General features: G+C 37.4%; 1 protein-coding gene across 3 annotated transcripts in view; it reads right to left on the reverse strand.

Moving 5' to 3' along the window:
* Nucleotides 1-1672: 1672 nt before the first annotated feature.
* ppp1r16b (protein phosphatase 1, regulatory subunit 16B) overlaps nucleotides 1673-21290 on the reverse strand; it is a 34412-nt gene continuing 14794 nt past the window's right edge. For all 3 annotated transcript variants that reach the window (XM_073870566.1, XM_073870568.1, XM_073870567.1), the window contains exons 2-11: nucleotides 20702-21089; nucleotides 9049-9119; nucleotides 7960-8105; nucleotides 7702-7805; nucleotides 6785-6909; nucleotides 5347-5472; nucleotides 5062-5137; nucleotides 4846-4975; nucleotides 4526-4652; nucleotides 1673-4380 (exon numbers count right to left, since the gene is read on the reverse strand). In XM_073870566.1, coding sequence (XP_073726667.1) covers nucleotides 3964-4380; nucleotides 4526-4652; nucleotides 4846-4975; nucleotides 5062-5137; nucleotides 5347-5472; nucleotides 6785-6909; nucleotides 7702-7805; nucleotides 7960-8105; nucleotides 9049-9119; nucleotides 20702-20969 — 1590 coding nt within the window. In that variant the 5' untranslated portion in view covers nucleotides 20970-21089 and the 3' untranslated portion in view covers nucleotides 1673-3963. The remainder of the gene's footprint in view (nucleotides 4381-4525; nucleotides 4653-4845; nucleotides 4976-5061; nucleotides 5138-5346; nucleotides 5473-6784; nucleotides 6910-7701; nucleotides 7806-7959; nucleotides 8106-9048; nucleotides 9120-20701; nucleotides 21090-21290) is intronic.

Raw genomic sequence — 21290 nt, forward strand, 5'->3', positions numbered from 1 at the left:
CAGAAAGTTTATTTAAAGAAGCTTTGACTGAATAAAACTGCTGCTTGTGTGGTATTGCTGTGAACCTTGTTTAGTATTTGATGATGCAACTTGACATTTAAACTAAACCGGCCTTACTATCTTGAGCAATACAGAACTGTAACTCATGCCAGAAAACATCATAACTTACTCTACCTTCAATGTAAATGAGTTAAAAACAAAACATCTCAAGATCCTGAGTCATAGCAATATAAAGACATGAAATTGTCAGTCAAATAAAGAACCTGAAGTCAACATGAAAATGAAGTGTGTGCACATGTGCTGTCATGAAGATTATTCTGAGTCATGTGTTGGGGTGGAGTTTGAGAGATTATTTCACCATCACTCTGATGAAATGTCAGACATAAAACTGAGTCAAGTGTTTTGTTTCTGACAGTGTTGTTGTCTAAATACACGCAGAGATGAAGAATAATATCACATCATTACTATGACTGAATTCAACTTAAAGTCCTTTACAGATTATTTCTCTTGCCATAAACCAGGAGTTTGCAGGATCCTAGTAATCTAAACGCTGTTATGCTTAAGAAACTAAAAACCACACGAAGATGAAATTCCTGCCATGATTGACGTAATTCAGTCAGCACGTGCCGTTTGGTTTCTTCCTCATTGTTTTCTAAACTGCTGACTCATTTTGTTTGGCCGTTTGCCCGACCCGCAATCATCTCGCTGTATAATGACAGCCTGAAATCATGTGACTGAGTTTTATAAACACTTCAACTGAAGATCTGATGATGTTTAAATGAAACAGCAGTCTGTATTTATTCTTTTATTCATGTGTTTGTTTTTCCACTAACACACCGTCTCTTACAGCTGATCAAGAAACAAAACTCCTGATCAAAATATACAGTTTATTGTAAAATATGTTAATACAGTGATCAGTATATTCCAGTCATTATAAAATCAGTAGTTTGTTTTCCCTTTTTCTCATCACATGCCAGGAAAACAGAAGCAAACTTCTCTCTGTCTTGAGTATTTTTACTTCATTTTCTCAAACAGAAGCTACAAGAATCCTGTCATCTACAGCTGTTATGTTGATGTCTTATCATACAGCGTGTTGTGTATTTAATAAAGCAGTTAAATGTCAGTATATTTTTGGCCACTGCAATATTACTCTCATCCTGCGTTACAGTATTATTATTTCCATGAGAAAGAGGAAACAAATTCCAGAGATTATTTACATTTTTCCTCCTTTGTAAAGTGACGCATGAATGAAGTTACTGTTGATAAGAGGGCGGGACTAACAGATCACCACTGAAACCCTATTGGCTGTTTTTGACATTCTGGAAGACTTTGGCACCCAATAGGAGAGACAGAGATACCACATGAAAATAAATGATGATGGCTACTATAGAAATGTATTCTTCTCTCAACAGCCTCACTTCTAATGTATGACAATATCTCATAATACCTGTCCAGGTCACAATTTACCCCAAAATCAACACAAAACACAAGCAGATTGTATAATAAATATAAATATATCATCATTTATCTCTATAGTATAGTATAGGGGTGAGAAACTAACACAGGGTTCATTTTAACGCAGCTCCTTTACATGTGTTTTGCTTAAGATATTGAACAAAGAGTGTTTTGGAGGCATGAAAGTAAATTTCTTCATCTTATGTTTTTTTATTTCTGAGTTGTGTGTGTAAGTCACCAAATCCAACCTTATATTATTTTAATCTCTGTCTTGTTACCTAAAACATAACAGCATTTTGAAACATGTCAGCGACTCCTAGTAACTGATAGCTGCGATTGAAAACATTTTTACACAGCGTGGGTTAGTTGTTGCACTTCAAACAAATGACTTTCTTAGTATTTTTTTCTTGTTTTCAGTAGAAATATCCAAAAACTCCCAAACCAAGATGTACCTTCCTGATGAGAAAATGACCCAAGAAAATTAGTTTTTAGAGAACCAAAACAAAATTCAAGTGAATTTGTGCCCAAAACGAGCAAATACATCTGCCAATGGGTTGAGAAAAAAAATCTTGAAATAAACTTTTTTCTTAAACACATAATTCAAGAATAATTCTCTCACCCCAATGGCAGACATCGTTGCCCGTTTCAAGCACAAATCCACCCAAATCCCATCCTGGTTGTCCAAAAACTAGACTAACTTTCTTAAGTCATTTTGCTCATCAAGAAAATACATTTCTATTTAAGAACTTTCCGATATTTCTACTGAAAACATGAAAAATATATTAAGTAAGAAAGTCATTTTTTGCAGTGCACACAGTGTAACAATGAAGTCTCAGGTATACAATGATAATGAAAACAATGTAAATACTATATATCAAAATGTTAACTGTTAATACAATATCAGGGGAAATAAACTACTATTAGGATTTTTTGTCCTTTCAAATAAACGTATTTCAGTGCATTGCTGCATAATAGACGGATGTTTGGATGAAGGATGTATGAATGTGTGGATATCTATCTATTATCAGATATATAAACAATATCCACCTTTAGTATATAGACAGAATTTGATTGAATTATTTGTGTTTAAACTAAATTTTCTATCAGGTGTTACAATAAACTCTCTGTTTGTTACATTGAAGCCCACCTATAGGGTAACGTTTGCACTCCTCTCACTTTATGTGTAATTGTACGATAACGGTAGATCACACAAACAAACTTTAAGTGTTCATTTGTAGCAGAGATGTGTGTGTTGATTGTGTATATAAATTATTCATGTAACCTAAATAATTTTAATGATAGAGACAAAGCTAAAAAGTGTTTATACACTGTGTGGAAGTATTTGAATACAGTAAAGCTCATTTTTGTTTTACAGGAATTTGTAGTGGAGATTCATAATCTGGTTAAATCATGAAAAAAACTTAAAACAGCGCTGCGTCCAAAATCTCTAAACAGGATTCCAAGACAGGAAGACATCAATGTTTGCTTTACTTCCTTCTCTTGAGATACCTTCATTGTTCTGTCCCACAATTATATGCATGTGTGTACGAGGAATGTGATTGGGGGAGTTAAAAAATAAAATGGCGTCTGGATCACAAATATAGTTTAAATAAAGTTATATTTTCTCTTTTTACACTTTTTAATTGAATTTCTAGCAAGAAATAAGACTGTAGTTTTCAAATATGTGATTATTTATCACAAAGGTGCTCTCTGTTTTATTGCGCTGCCAATGAAGTGTGTCCAAATGTGTTTCCCAGAGCTGCCTTCATGTCACTGAAGTTATTGCAGCGAGGAAACTTAACGGCTGCCTTTGATTTCAGACGCAGCCCTCATTGTTTTTTTGATGTAAAATCTAGTTTGTTGATTCTGGTGTGAAATGTGAGCTGGACATGATCATAACACTGACATACAAAAATACTGTATGAATCCGACTGAAGGACGCTTCTTTAATTCATCTGCATTATAAATCACTTCATCTTTCTGCAATATAATAAATAAGACTCTTATAGTACAGTGGCTTCTATGCCAATACATGAATAAATACTGTACACAACACTTGTGTTGCCTTTCATATACAGCAGATCATCAGAGGCAACACAACAGAAACACTGAAAACCTTTTTCTTCTTCTGGTGTGAAACTCTCCACACATCAGTCGCTTTAACTTTCTGAGTTTACTTTAAACACAACCGTACACATATCTTGTTGTTCAGGTTGGAAGTAAATGAGAAATGATTGAACCTGTGAAACACGAATCAGAAACCGTGCAATATTTCCTTCCTATCTGATAACTTATCTTACCTGTGCTGAGATCAGCCCTACAGACTACAGTACCACACGTCTGCTTACGGTCACTCTCAGAGCGTCTCCGGGTTTAAGAAAGTAACCGGAGACCTGCAGACTCTGAAATATGGGGATTCACTAGTGGGCGGCCGTCAGCTCGTCTGCTACTTGTTTGATTTGGCCTCGGTTTAGCGTCCGTCCAATCAGACGCTGGGGATTTTAGGAACTACGAAACGCAGCAGCAGCTGTGAGTTGTGGTGCCCTCGTCCTCTATCGGCTGCTTAAACTTCAGGAGGGGTGGATCTCCGCTGGCGGGCGTGAAGTAAACCGCACTACCATTGGATGAGACCAGCGGCATGCGAGGATTTTCCGGATCGGATTTCGTCTCTGCGGACGGCGTGGAGCCGTTTCCCAGGTGACCGTTGAGGACGGGTTGGTTGAGGAGTTTGGCGGCGACCCGCTGCTTCTTGAGTTCTGACAGCGTCTGACTCCTCGGCTTCGACTCCTCAGTTGGTGTAGATGAGGAGGTGCGATCGTCAGGTTCAGGGCTCACCGGGTCACCGTTAGGAGCTGAGAGGCAACCGTTGTGTCGCGTTCCCTCCTTTAGGATTCCAGGAGTTCGTGGTGGATCCTCAGGCTGTGTCTGAAAAACATCAGTAAGACAGACTGAACAGCAGGTCAGGTCTGATGTCTAACATGCATGAGTCGGTCAGAGATCAGACTGTGTGAGGATAACCGTGTTCATCTACACATGCTGAGATTAAATACCAACTAAGATTTCTCCTTACTGGATTGTGATTGTTCTCCTGCTCAGACTCTCTCTCCTCTCGTCCTCTCCACACGATGGCTTCGGTTTGGTACTCTTTTCGACAGAGATTATGTCTGTCTGACACACTCGCCCGCCGCACCACTTTACTGCTCACATACACACAAAGAGAAGTCTGTTAAAAAATACTGAATGATGAGACAGCAAACTTATTGAAATGAAACAGAAAAGCATGATGACATTTGCAGTGAATTGATCAGTTTTAAAATATATAATGTGAGTGTCCAGCAGGTGTCAGTGTTGTGTGTGTGATGTTAGTGTCCAGCAGGTGTCAGTATTTACCCACGGCTGCCTGTGCTACTGGTGCGGCGACACAGAGACGTCTTGTGCTTCAGTTGTGACTTCATGATGATGTCATGTTTGTGCTTCAACTCCAACAGATGATTCCTGAACTCCTCATCTTCACACAGATCTGAACACACACATGAGATTCTGGATCTCACAACTCTGTCTGATATTTATGAAGGAAATTAAACAGAAAATCAGATGTGTTTGTACCTATAGGTGTCTCCTCCATGTACGTCTTGGCATTCAGATTGGCACCGTGTGAGACCAGCAGCTCAGCCACATGAACCTGCAGAGGAGAAATTAACTGAAACATTGTTTTGTGTGTGTGCGTGCGTGCGTGTGTGTGTGTGTGTGTGTGTGTGTGTGTGTGTGTGTGTGTGTGTGTGTGTGTGTGCGTGCGTGCGTGTGCATTTGTGCGTGTGTGTGTGTGTGTGTGTGTGCGTGCGTGTGTGCGTGTGTGTGTGTGTGTGTGTGTGTGTGTGCGTGTGTGTGTACCTGTCCCCAGCATGCAGCAGCGTGCAGTGGTTGCCACCCATCAGAATCTCTCATGTCTGTTCGCGCTCCGCTCTCTAACAGCAGCTCTGCGGCCTGCGCATAACCGTTTGCTGCTGCAATGTGAAGCTGCACAAATACAGACACACACATCAGTAAACATAAACACACACATGAGCCTTCATTACACGTGTAAACACACACCACACTGAACACAGATGAAACTTTAGACATTCACAAAAACAGCACGCAAACGTGTCTACATGAATCACAAATGCATAACAGCAGACAGCTCAAACATTTATATTGTGTGCATGTGAGTGCGTGTAAGTGTGTGCGTGTGTGTTGGTATATTTGGTTTACGGGGAATAGTGTATAATAATGACATGTTTACTATGCTATGAGCATGGCAAACTAAAGGTCTTAATAATCTAAATAGTAGTTTTTAATAGATTAACAATAGACAACAAGTTTTTGTGATGGTTGGGGTTAGAGACTGAGGTGGGTTAGAATGAATAAATGAATGATTGAATGAATGAGTTTATTTATACTTAATCAGGGACAATGCACAAAAAACATTAAGAAAGAAGAGATGTCATGTGCCAGGTTATAGCAAAAAAATGCTAATTTCCACCTGCAGTCCCTAGATAGATGTTACACTTACAAAAACTCATACCATATTGTACATTAAAGCATTACTTCCCTCACATCATAAAAACACATCATGAATCTAACATTCACTCACTCACAGTCTACATCATTCGTATTACAGTCATTCAGTGCATACAAGTTTTGTAGGCACTGTTTGGTCAGTCGTGTAAATGTGCTATAGTTTGTACATTAAATAATTTCATTTGGAAGAGTGTACCATAAAATAATAAATGTTGACCGTTAGTGGTTCTGCACTTTCCTCTGACTGTCGATCGTGTGCCTCCATAAAATCTCTCTTAAAGGGGGAGCAGTGATATTATGGATACTTTTATATAGAGCAGAAATTTGGTTATATTTAATGAGATTTTCAAAACTCAAAATGTTATATTTACTCAGTACTTTACAATGATGGTACTGAAAACATGGATTTTTATTGCCCTTTTATATGATTCTAGAAAGTTTAGCAATGTTTTACATGCCTGAGACCAACTAGACATGAAATACAGAAGATGCAGAACAATCACAGCATTAATATATATATTTGAGGCTTCCGTAGTTAATGCATTTCTAATACGTTTATAATTAATTGAATTAAATTTCAATTTGTACAATAAAGTATAATTAATAAAATATACATTTTGTAAAGTAGAAAATACATTGCGTCTATGGAATTATCCACGTAAACAACATATGCCAACGTGTGTGTCTGTGCGTGTGTGCGTGTGCGTGTGTGTGTGTGTGTGTGTGTGTGTGTGTGTGTGTGTGTGTGTGTGTGTGCGTGTGTGTATACCAGTGCAGCTCCCTGTGAGTCGTGTTGGTTAACATCCGCTCCGTCCTGTATGAGTTTCTGAATATCTCCCAGCATCCTCCTCTCTACCGCTGCTCTCGTCTCATTGATCATCTCCTGTGTGATGCCTGTCATGTACACATGGATTGAATAATACAGCTGTCAATTAAACAGTAAATAACTTTATATTTGACTATACAATAAGGTTATATTATATAATGCACCATGAACTAACATGAATAACAGTATTAACCTAAACTAGAATTAATACTATATTGTTTACTGTTTGTTCATGTTAGTTAATGCATTTACTAATGTTTACTAATATAAGCTTATTGTAAAATGTTAGCAAATATTCTTATATTCTGTTTCGCTTTTAGTTAAAAAATCTGCAGTTGTTCTGTTTAATGATGAGATTCTGCAATGTTAACCCTTTATGGGGCAAGTGACCATATTTAGTCACTTCCGCACATATTCAAAGTGCCCTCCCCCTGCCTTCATTTGAAGTAATAGAGTTATGTAGTTTGTTACATTTTTTTAAAAGAATGTCCTGTAACATCCCCCATTAGCTTTCTGAGGTTAAAAATGAGAATTTCCAAAGATTTCAATGAGTGCCCTACAAAGGGTTAAAATCTAAATAATAAATGCATCCTTCTGGGAATTCAGCTCTAGTCAATAAGTTATTTTTTGATACATGCTGTGCTTCACATGTTGAGATTTGGTGTAAATGTTGGCAATAACTCTAATATATATATATATATATATATATATATAAATGCAGTAAAAAATACTTAAAAACTGTTGAGATGAACATTAAAAAATAAACATAAACTGAAGAGACTCTGAGATAAACTCATAAACAAACCAATGGAAATCATCAGAGGAGCTTCAGATGAAACTGAATGTGATGTCAATCTCACCGCGGTTAGCCATCGCAGTCTCAATGATGTCCAGTGTTGGGTCGTCTTCACACAGATCATACGGCATATTACCATCAGAGTTAACAGCCAACAGATCAGCACCACTGTACAAATACACACAAGATACATTACTGATACACACACACACACACACACGCACACACACACACTGACACACACACAGACAGACACACACACACACACAGACAGACAGACACACATACACACACACACACAGACACACACACAGAAACTTACTGTTGAATGAGGATCTTGACCAGGCCCGTGTGTCCACAGGTAGCAGCAGCATGAAGTGGTGTCCACAGTTCATTATCCTGAGCATTAACAGTCGCTCCATGAGCCAACAAGATCCTCACCATGTCTTCATAGTTATCAATGCAACACTGAGCAAGAAACACAGAGAGAGAGAGAGAGAGAGAGAGAGAGAGAGAGAGAGAGAGAGAGAGAGACATAATGTGAATGCATATAACCTCATTGATGTTTGTATGTAATGTTTAAATCTATCAGGTGATGTGACAGACAAACCAACGCAGAGTCACTCAATATACTGGATGTCAGGGAAGAGGATGTTTTCAGTTAAGACAACACAAACAAAGAGACTATACACACACACACACAGACACACACACACACACACAGACACACACACACACACACACAGACACACAACAGTCGTCTGTTTGTGTTGAGTTTATTTTTGTTCATTGGCCCTGGAGAAAAACTGTGAGGGAGTTTGGGAGAGAAACAGATGGAGACACTGAAAACACAAAGAATCTCACTGTAACTCCACAGCATTACTAAACACCTACACTGACAGACAGACAGACAGACAAAGACAGACAGACAGACAGAAAGAGACAGACATGCAGAAACAATCAGACAGACAGACAGACAGACAGACAGAAAGAGACAGACACGCAGAAAGAGCCAGACAGACAGACAGACAGACAGACAGACAGACAGACAGACAGACAGACAGACAGACAGACAGAGACAGACAGACAAACAGACAGACAGAGAGACAGAGAGACAGAAAAAGACAGAAAAAGACAGACAGACAGACAGACAGACAGACAGACAGACAGACAGACAGACAGACAGAGACAGACAGACAAACAGACAGACAGAGAGACAGAGAGACAGAAAAAGACAGAAAAAGACAGACAGACAGACAGACAGACAGACAGACAGACAGAAAGAGACAGACAGACAGACAGACAGAAAGAGACAGACAGACAGACAGACAGACAGAAAGAGACAGACAGACAGACAGACAGAAAGAGACAGACAGACAGACAGAGTGTGTGTGCACGCGTGTGTGTTTACCTGATGCAGTGCCGTCAACCCGTCTTCATTACAGAGATCAGGACTGATTTTGTTCTTCAGCAGATATCTCACTATGAAGACAGACAGACAGACAGACAGACAGACAGACAGACAGACAGACAGACAGACAGACAGACAGACAGACAGACAGTTGTTTTTAACTCATTATGTAAACTGAATCTTTTAAGAGTTTTCTCAAACATTATTTGGGGTTCAATGTAAATGTGTTAATAAATCTTAGTGTGATTTAAATTCATTTCTTCTTCTTCCTGCAGATGAGATTATTGAGAAATGTCTCTGATATAGTTTCTGACGGGAGTCTTCAACTGTGATAAATGACTGAGACAAGCTGTAAATTATGAAGCAGATGAGGTGCTTTTAACATCAGAATGAGACATTTTTAAGATATCACAGCTGAACTAAAACTGAATTTCAAATCACTAAAGAAATCAGAATCATCCACACACAACACTTGAACAACAAATCACACACACATTACAAAACTTCAAGTGTTTCATTGAGATACTCTAACACGCTGTCATATCTTCATAAACAGGTTTCATTTAAACATCAGATCATCAGCTATGTGAAGAGCGTGAAGCAGAGTTAATATAACCCTTCAGTCGTAACTTATTCATCATACAGCACAGCCTTGACTATATTACTGCTTTTATTAAACACTTAGCACACAAAACAAATATTCAAGCAAAACATGTTTATCAATATAACTTTCATAAAGTAAAAGGACTAAAAGTCTCCCTTCTGCTGGATAAAATCCCTGATCAACCGCAGACCAGACGGCTTTAATTCATCAAACTCTTAAGATCTTTCATGTCGTCCATGTTAAGGCTGTATTATATGTATACTTTCTTTGATGTACATTAAGTGCTGTCATTGCTGTAGCATGTATTGATGCTTTACTGAGTCTCATCATCATTAACACACAACATCATCTAATGTACTCATTTAAGCGTATAAAACATCATTTTACCAGCACACTGTCACTTTAATCTGTCTCTCAGAGACACTGAACACTTCTTACTATTAATGAATGTCTATATTTCATATCATATAATTCAGTTTAGTTTTATTCTCACATCACTGACACAGTTGTACAATGAGTAAATATCCTGTGTGCATGACTTTTACTATAGCAACACAATACAGACAAAGGGACAATATAGAGAGAATTTACACACTGATACAACACACAATAAGTTACAGCATTAATGTAACGCTGGTGTTGATGGACTGAGCAAAGAAACGTTTAAGTTCCAGTTGTTGAGTCCACATCAAGCAGAGTCTGGTAGTCATACATAAAAATACACAATACATCCACAATAAAGACAATTAATACTAAACACACAAAATGCAATATATAGCTTTAAGAAACAACACATCAGCCTTCCTTCGTGTTGTTTTGTGTGCGTCTGTCTCACGGGGTTTTGTGGTTCAACACTTTTAACAGTGACAGACAACTGTTAGCTCATTCAGTTCTTCTGTATCTTAGGACATTATTATTAATGATATATATTATTTTAATTATCTTATTATTATTTTTATATTATAATTATTATATTATTATTATTATTATTGTAGTATTACTAAATCTATACTACATTTTATTTGATTTATTACATATTCATGATAATTATATGTGGTGTTATTCTGTGATCAGATTGCTGTCCATATACTCTGTACTGGTATGGAAACATCAGCAGCATTCCAGCACAGGGAGGAGTGAGAGATAAAATACACAACAGTAAACACGAGCAGAGGAAGCGATGGTCCCACACCCGCCTGCTTCATCTTATCAATGTGTGGAGATGCTGCTGCGCTCACAGCTATGATCCTCTGGAGGGTTTGTGATGGGATTTAATCAAGAGAAGTGATGACTTTCACATTTAGACAGAAATCACACACAAATACAGACTCTATATAGATCATCAATACTTTGCTATATAGATAAGAATAACAACAAGTGGGCATAGATAAGAATGAAATCATCTACTATAGTAATTATTGTAATCTGCAGTGCCATTTCTTTACAGCTTAGTTTATATACAGCCTGTTTAACAAAATACACCACAAAGTTCAAACAACTTGGTTTTGCAAGTCAAATCAACCTACTATTTTAAGTTTTGCCATAAGTTGACATAACTTAAAATTCACGTTGAAATAGTTTAACTTAAATTAATTTAAAAAAAATACTGCACAGTGATACTTAATTTATAAACTGTCATGCATTCCTTGAATAAATAAGATGATATCTCAATAAAACAAATCAATGAGATTTTTATGCATTACTTTTACCTCTGTTTGTGATGTATATTTATTACATGTAGTGATGTTAACATGAACAAAACTTTGTTTACAAGCAAAGCAAAATGAGAGTAATGGGCAGAACTCAACCTGTCCCAATGGGATTTTGCATAAGCCATTTAAGACCTTTTCTGATTGAAGAAAAACATTTTACACAACTTAATATATTATTGGCTTATTAAGCATAATGGAAATAAGACATGTAAACAGAAACAGTGATGACATCATTGTCTGATATATGTGTGTGTGTGTGTGTGTGTGTGTAACATTTACAGGATCATTTATAGTCTTTACATCTTAACATATTTTTACAGTCACATTTCTGCTTTTAAACTATCAGATTTCTACTGTAAGCACATTAATGTACACAAAGCAAAGACTTTCTGGAGTGAAGTGATGGTAAGATTCATACTTCACACTATAAATTCTGTCATCAGGGCATTAGCAGGCTTTTCAAACTTTCCACACGAGTAAATAAACGGATTAAAGGAATAAACATCCTCTGCACATCACAATAAATAATAAAGATAATGTCAGTGATTTTAGACTTTAAGACAGATTTACTGTCAAATGCATGATATAATAGCAGTTATATCTTCTGATCCGCAAATTCACTCAGATAGAGAGTTTATTTTCTGTGTTATTAGCAGCAGTTGTAAGATAAACATGACATATGAAAGAATTATGACACTAATCGAGTAAAACGGGTAATAATGCAAAAATACAAAGCATAAAACAAGTCAAGTCCAGACAAGAAAGAGCATGTTAAGGTGTGTTAAATAAGGTTACATGAGTTTAACTGAAGTCTACTAACAGGTGTGTATGTCAGTTACGATTTAAGCTATCCTTTAAAAAGTACTATTTTTAATATATTAACACAATTCATATTTCTATACTTTAAAGCATTTTTTATTATAATACACTGCCATGATAGTGACGTATAAAGAACAGATGATAGAGTGATTGAAGTTTCCAGGCCTGATCACATCATAGATAATAAACACATGAGAATCACTGCTGGCTCTAAATGAGTCTCTTATCATCAGATTTATACTGGCGTCTCAACCACAGACATTACACAACAATTCCAAACATTTTATGCCACTCCTAAAATCTTCCCAAACACACACACATATGCACAAACACGAGTATGGCGTGAGGATATATGGGTGTGTGTACAGTGTTTCTACATAGGCAGCAAGTGGATCTTACAGAAATGCAAATGTCCTTTAATGCAGAGGTTCTCAACCTTTTGCAACTTACGACCCACCGATGACGGTTTAAAACATTCTGAGAATCACCTTTATAAACATGATATAAACGCAGAATAACAGAGAAACAATGCATTGTGTTTTTCACCTCACTAAAGTCAATAAAGGTACATCTGGTGATGAATGAGGAATTTCATTGCTTTCAATGGAAAAAAACAAACCACGTAGTTGTCATTTTGAGCAGAAAAAAAAACATTTAAAGTGGAAGATGTAAGTAAAGGTGGACTTAGACTTTATAAGTACTCAAGGGTACCTTGAAGACGTTACATCTTTAAAGGTAAAATATACAGCCGCAGAAAACATTAAGAGACCATTCAAGTCAAAATAACAAAATTATAATTGTTTGCTTTATTCTATCATACTTACTAAAAGCATTTCTGCCGAATTACAAATAAAAAATTATGTTTTTTATTTGCATTTATTTACTGAAAATTAAAATTAGGATTTTTGTTCAAAAAAACAAAAAGATTCAGATTTGGAATAGGCTTACAACAAAGAAAACAAGTGTATATTAATTTTTATCAACACAATACTAGTGTAGTTGCATTTATTTTAGGCACAATTCGAGAAGAAATATTTGATGGATTAACCCATCTTTCATGCTCTCAGTCTTTACATTGCTGTTGTGTTGGGGTGACTTTATGTCATTATTGAGGTTCGATGTTGGAAGTCAACAGACACTGGACTGAAATCATAACATGAAGACAAGATTATAAAAGGCAAAACTGAAGTGGTTTATTATTTTTTCTTTGTTTAGAAATAATTTCTACTTGATTTCAAATGATTTCAAAAGAAGTGAATTAAACAACTTAAAAGTATCTTGCAAATGATGCTGAATGCACATCATAACGTGTCACTACAGTAGGGAATACCGTGAGTGCTTTTAAAACTGACCTAGGGTGAGGATTTTGCTTCCTTTCAGGGTATTGCACACCAGAGTCGGAGCGCTGTGGACAGCTATTGTAGATGCTGCCAGTGTGTGTTTAAGTTTTAAATGTGGCTCAACGCAGATGTGCTGTTTGCGACCCTCTTTACATAATGTTACTGCATCTGAATAAACATATCTGACATGACGTGATTGCTGTTGTGATATTCAAACATAAATGGGCTTTTAGATCATGCATCTTGACTGAGCGTTTTGAATTTATAAAAAATCTGATGCGAATATAACAAGATTGATAAAATCATTTTTCAGTAGTCAACCACTGCCTACTCGACCCACCAGATGGCGCTCCCACCGGTTAAGAATCACTGTTTTAATGGACACACATCCACACACACACACCTTCAGATATAAAGATAGAGGTCAGTACATCATCAGTATTAAAGGGATCATGACATGATTTTTACTTTATACCCTGATGTGTAATTCGAATGTTACTGAGCATTACAGGTGAGTTTGAGAAGGAAATATCTCAGTATATTCACAACTTAAAACTAGACTACAACACTGTCAGAGTATCACATAGACTAAAGCACTGGAATCATATGTAAAGATGTTTGTTTCTCCACAGATACTGAATGACATCTCAATGCTATCACAATCATATGACGACTGTAAACAAGTTCTTCAGATGGATGTGGTAGTGGAAATAAAGAGGATTGTTTCTGTTTCTCTGTGACTATCAGATGATGTAACAGTGTTGTTATTTTACTATGTATGGGTCATGTCAAATGAACATTGATCTATCTTGTAATGTCACATATTTAGACATTTATTTTTTCTGGAGAACATTTACATAAATGCTTTAGTTCTTGATAAAGACAATTTGGTAAAAACATTTGGGTATATTAATGATTTATTTTAAAAGATCAATCAATATTTGATTCCTCGTGTCATTACCATTAGGACCCAATCAGATCAGTGTATTCAGATGATTGGGGGTCTTTTAGGCAAAACACCACAGCAACCACACAACTACAGCTACGTCCTGACAACCACTAATACATGACATTCTCCAAACAAAATGCACATCTTCATAAAAATACAACCCCAAAACAGAAAAAGTTGGGACACAGTAGAAATTGTGCATAAAAAAGGAATGGAATAATTTACAAATCTCATAAACTTATATTTTATTCACAATAGAATATAGATAACAAATCAAATGCCGAAAGTAATACATCCTGAAATGTCATGCCAAACACTGGCTCACCCTGGACTCCATGAGAGCCACACACCCCAAAATAAGTTGGGACATGCAGCAACAAGATGCCAGAAAATCCAAATGTACACATAAGGAACAGCTGGAGGAGGACCAATGTTTAGGAATAAGAATGTTGTCCCATTCTTGTCTATTACAGACTTCTAGTTGCTCAACTGTCTTGGGTTGTCTTTGTCGCATCTTCCTCTTTATGATGCACCAAATGTTTTCTGTGGGTAAAAGATCTGGACTGCAGGCTGGCCATTTCAGTACTTAGATCCTTCTTCTACGCAGTCTTGACATTGTAATTGATGCAGTATGTGGTCTGGGATTGTCATGTTGGAAAATGCAAGGTCTTCCCTGAAAGAGACGACGTCTGAATGGGATCATATGTATCTAGAACTTGGATAAACCTTTCAGCATTGATGGTGCCTTTCCAGATGTGTAAGCTGCCCATGCCACACGCACTCATGCAACCCCAAACCATCAGAGATGCAAGTTTCTGAAAAGAGCGCTGATAACAACTTGGGTTGTCATTGTCCTCTTTAGTCCGGATGAAATGGCATCCCAGTTTTTCAAAAAGAACTTCAAATTTTAATTTGTTGGACCACAGAACAGTTTTCCACTTTGCCAAAGTCCATTTTAAATGAGCCTTGCCCAGGGAAAACGCCTGTGCTTCTGGATCATGTTTAGATATGGCTTCTTTTTTGACCTACAGAGTTTTAGCTGGCAACAGCGAATGACACGGTGGATTGTGTTCACTGACAATGTTTTCTGGAAGTATTCCTGAGCCCATGTTATGATTTCCATTACAGTAGCATTCCTGTATGTGATGCAGTGCTGTCTTAGGGCCCGAAGATCACGGGCATCCAGTATGGTTTGTCGGTCTTGACCCTTACGCACAGAGATTGTTCCAGATTCTCTGAATCTTTGGATGTTATTATGCACTGTAGATGATGATAACTTCAAACTCTTTGCAATTTTTCTCTGAGAAACTCAGAAAACAATTTTTCGCTGCAGCATTGGGGGAATTGGTGATTCTCTGCCCATCTTGACCTCTGAGAGACACTGCCACTCTGAGAGGCTCTTTTTATAACCAATCATGTTGCCAATTGATCTAATAAGTTGCAAATTGGTCTTTCAACTGTTCCTTATATGCACATTTAAATTTTCTGGCCTTTTATTGCTACCTGTCCCAACTTTTTTTGGAATGTGTAGCTCTCATGAAATCCAAAATGAGCAAATATTTGGCATGACATTTCAAAATATCTTACTTTCAACATTTGATATGTTATCTATATTCTACTGTGAATAAAATATAAGTTTATGAGATTTGTAAATTATTCCATTCCTTTTTTACTCACAATTTCTACAGTGTCCCAACTTTTTCTGTTTTGGGGTTGTATAAAGACTGTACACATATTAAACTTTACTGCTCTAGAACCTACATTTACATTTATGCATTTTATCCATAGCGACATACAGCGCATTATTTGGTACATATTTTTATCAGTATGAGTGAACCCATGACCTTTAGCGCTGCTAACTCAATCCTCTACCACTGAGCATCATAACCTGACACAATATTCCTGCTCTACTGCACATTAAACCTGACTGAATGTTTTCTGCAGCCGGAGCTTGAGGAGGATGACAGGAGTGGGAGCGTTCCGCGGAATGTTCTAGACCGGAATGTTAATGTGAATTCTGATACAGACAGTGGGCCTCAGGACAGCCAATGAGGAGAGACCTAAAGTAAATTCAATGAGCACGAGTGATGGGTGTGCAGCAAACACCCATGAATGAGCTGTAATTATTCAAAAAGATTATCACCTCATTAACACATTTACATCACACATATGAAAACACAAGCGAGTGTATCAGCTTGTTCACATGTTCACTTCTGATGTGTGTTAAGATCATATCATATGTCGGGTGGGAAGATGTTAACTCAGCACAGATGGATGAGATGGGAAACACCGGATCTGTCCTCTGCTGAACTAACATGACTTATAATAAAAACATCAGGGTAGATTTACAGTTTCTGCAGATAACATGATGAAGGGGGTGCACTGGCTCATATTTATAAATATTCATAATGCATATGCAATGATTTATATCAACAACACTGTGAGGATTTCAATGCACTTTAAACTCGGCTCTTATGTGTTGAAACTAAACAACTGATAGAAAATATTTAAAGTTTTCCTGTGAATTCAGACCAACAGTGTCTCCTTTCTGTCTGTCAGTATTTCTACAGCTCTGTTTACATGCTTGCAACTAAAAAGATGATTTAATATACAGTAGACCACATTTCATTTCAATTTAAAAGTAGAATAGTTCAACATTTATGCAAATATTTGGCAATTAAATCCATCAATTTGGGATTTGAACATAAAGTTGTTTTTCTCTCAGATGAAAGATGAGATGTTTTGTGGACTGGTTCACATCTGAGACAAACACTGGCTGTAGGTGTTAACATCACTTGTATGTGTTATTATCACCGCAGCCGCTACAGAAAGACTTCAACAGCAGGACTTCCTCTTTTACATCCAGTGATGGACAATCTGTGTTCCCCAAAGTGCTCAATATATATCAACCGGTTAAAACCAGGAAGTGATGCCGGTCAAGATCAGAGAAAGCAGATTCCAGTTTGATGATCAATACACATCAGACCTCGGCACAAGCTGAAAATACTCTTAAACATCAATAATACTGTAATGATCATAATAACACATCAACATCCTCTCATATATCTGTGCATCTTTAAATGAGACCGTGTTCATCTTTACACAAAACAGAAGAGCAGGAAATTAAAACTGCTTTGATTTTAGTAAACAGACCAAAACACAGCTGTAACCAAACATCGCTCCTCGTTCCGTAAATAAACAAACATTTACTTCAAGACATCGTGCTGCCAATTAAATCTTTTATTTTTCCCTTTCTGCTTTCTAAATTCATCAAAAGATTTATTTTCATAACACAAATCAATTTGATCAAAAACACTGTTCATGAATATAAACACCAAAGCTTTATACAACTCTGATGACATAGTTGACCTCTGTTGAATGATTTTTCATCGACCATCTGTTAAAATTTAAGCTAAAGTAAAACAATCAATCTTCCCGCAGATGACCAGCAGTGATGGAGATGTGAAATCTAACATCCATTATAGAAAATAATGTCCACAGGTGAGAAGTTGTCGTCTGATGAATAACCAAGAAACCAAGACAGAAACCTACAGCGTGAGATCAGAGCCAGATCGACATCATACAGCGCGGGACCAGAGAGACACATCAGCTGTGATTGGACGATTAGACTCTTTGTGTTCACACCTGGGATTGGTTGAATTAAACTTGTTATGTTTACACCTGTTGGTGTGACAGGCTTTTGCACATTTTGTGAAGAAACGTATAAATGTTTTAGTCTGTCTCTATCACAGGCTGCTGTCTATAAACATAAAGATGTGTCTGATCTGAGTGTTCCTGCTCTTATTTCAGTTTCAAAAGGAAAACAAACCCCTCGGTCCTCTTTCATCCTCCTCACCTCTGCATCCCACTATAGATGAACAAAATCCAGAGCGAGTCCTAGCACTGACAGCTCATTTAATAAACTACTGCTGGAGATGAGATGATGTTCATTATTACATTACATATGGCCAATCATACGAGACATCTGGTCAATGAAAACTCTTCATAGGCAATATTTTTCAGATACAGTTTTGTTAGACTGGTTTCTTTGAAATATATACGCTCTATAAAACACCGAGTTATTTTTAACCCAGCGCATACATTCGATTACAACCTTCGTTTATCATCCCTTTCTGACCCAACGCTGGGATGAAAATAACTCTGTGTTATTTATAGAGTGAAAATGTTCATCCAACACTGTATTCAGTTCTAGTTCCCATCAGAGATTGAAAGCTATCTTGCTATTGCCAAACACTATGAAACTGTACTTAAAAATACTCAACAGCAGCCATTAAACATCATGTCCATAAACATCTGACTGGTGTCAATGTTGGTGTTTTACACAGATCATACATCACACAACTATACGAGACAAGTATTAAAATCCAGCTGTTGTTTGTGACTCACTGTTGCTGACACATAAACACTAATATGAGCTCTGATTCAAAACCAAAGATTAACAAATAAACTCACCTGTAAAACTACTGCCTGACAAACATGACCTTTACCCGTTAACAAACAGAAAACTAGATTTTGTGCATGTTTAAAAGGTTTGTAATCAGCTGATACACTTCTTTACTATAGTATTGTCTATTCAACCTGCTGTTATGGTAAAGAGTCAATATGAGCCAAACATGATGTTATAACAGCCCGTATATGAAAGTGAATGAATCTCCTGAATGAGTAAAAATGAGTTAACAACAGACAGATATGTGATTAAAATACTGGATACAAAGTTGAAAATATTTAGTCAAAATCACTTTAAGTATCACTTACTAGTCTGGGTAAATCAGCTCTATCAAGTGGTGTATAATTGTATGTCCTGAGATTACACTTCACAGATAATCTGATGGGATTAAAGTAAAATCCACGCTGAAGCACTGCTGTTCTGTTTTTATAACCTCACTCACACGGCACTTTAGTCCCAGAAAGTTTTTGTCAAATTGTCAGAGGATCTACAGTAGTAACATTGTCGTAACATTCATGGAAAGCATTCTGTGTGAAGACGAGGCAGAAACAGAAGCGTGCCGTAGTGAGGACGCGTGTCAACACAACAAGATGATGGTTCAGCTCTGACACAAACACAGATCAACATTCACGATGAAGAATATCTGAGCAGAGATCAGGGAGCTCCTCACTATCAGAGATCATTCACCATCATGACAGAACAGAGCATCACACGCTCCTTATCATCTTATCATAAAATAAAATACACGTGTGTGGTCTCAAGAGAAAAATAACGGATAATTAGCAGATTCCAGACACTATGGAAATAATCTACCAAGTGCAGGACTTTAAATACGTCACATGTCTTTTCGGGATCTTTACGGTGTGTGTGTAAATGCATGCACAGATTCCAGAAAATTATTGGCAGTGTGACTGAACCAAAAATCAAACGATCCCAGACAAATCCCGGGTGCATTTTCCGTAATCTCTGTGTGAAAAGGGTTTTATTCGGGGCAGTGCCGCTGCATGCGTGGGTGGAGTGCATCTGTGTGTTTGTCTGAGTGTTGGACTGGGTTTCCATAAAATGTCATCATTGTTTAATGGAGTTTCTCAGACAATCACTGGAAAGTCGGAGTTCACAGGTTTTACAACAAGAGAACAGAAAAGCATTTGACCGCAGCTGTCAGTCCATCACTTACCCGCAGAGCATTACTGAGCCATTAAAGACCCCAACCGCAGACATCAATTTAGTCGTTTCTGTGGTCACCAGCACTTTTACATGACCATAAGAGCATCGGTTCACTTTCTAACAGCCTGTTAAAATCGCTCGACAAGGTGACGTGGTTTCATGGGACAATTTTTAACTGGCAGATACACAAACACATATTATAAGGTCACTTGCCATTCAGTGTCTCACAAAACAAACAGTTTCCATTAATTATTCTGCAATAACTAAAACAAAAGTAAGCAATTAAGCTGCATGAAAGGGACACTGTGCAGATCAACTGGCAAAAAAAGTTGGCGGATTGAAGCCTGGAGTATAGCAAACACATTGTGGCTACTTATCACATAACTACCCGTACAAAGTACATACGGTTATAGGAATCCAGCGGTGCACATACAGGGCACACACACAAACTATTCTGAAATGTACATGATGTGCACTAACCGTGAACCGTCAGACATTCACTGCTAATTTTAAAGGTAAGACAGATTCAAGGCTGTTCAGTTACATTACATCCCTTTCAATTGCATTACATGCAAAAAGCACAATCTGACTTACCTTCATCTGAATCGTTCCTCGCAGACGCCTCCAACAAAGCCACGTTTGCCGAAAACGAAACCCTTTTGCGATTCTCCAACATGTTCCCGTGGCTACCATTGCAGCGGCGTTTGTCCGCCTTGCGTTTTTTGGTTTGCATTTCCTTTTCGTAGACGGCCCATCGCTTGAGCTGCTGCGCCCGACGTTTCTGAGCCGCTCGGAGCCGCTCCAGACTCGGCACCTTGTCCAACTGCTGCAGCTCCGTCAGAAGCTCCAGATGATTGGCCATGTTGGGCTACAGGTGAGTGGTGCGAGCAAAAGAGCGGAGGGGAGGATGATGATGATGATGAAGAGATAAATCTAGCAGGGGCTGCATCTCTCTGACAAACCTCCAGCCTTCATCCTCAACCTGGAGAAACATACAGAGAAACAGTGTAATGTGATTTAACATGTATATACTGTGATATAATAATAATAATAAAAACAATAATAGGGATGTATTGTAGTAAAAAGGAGTACAGTTGCTATAACAAAATGCTGCACGGATGTGAATTATAAAACACAATTTTTATTTTAAGATGATGTTTTCTGTTGTACTGACAGTCTGTGT

Source organism: Misgurnus anguillicaudatus, chromosome 8 (assembly GCF_027580225.2).
Source record: "Misgurnus anguillicaudatus chromosome 8, ASM2758022v2, whole genome shotgun sequence".
NCBI lineage: Eukaryota > Metazoa > Chordata > Actinopteri > Cypriniformes > Cobitidae > Misgurnus > Misgurnus anguillicaudatus.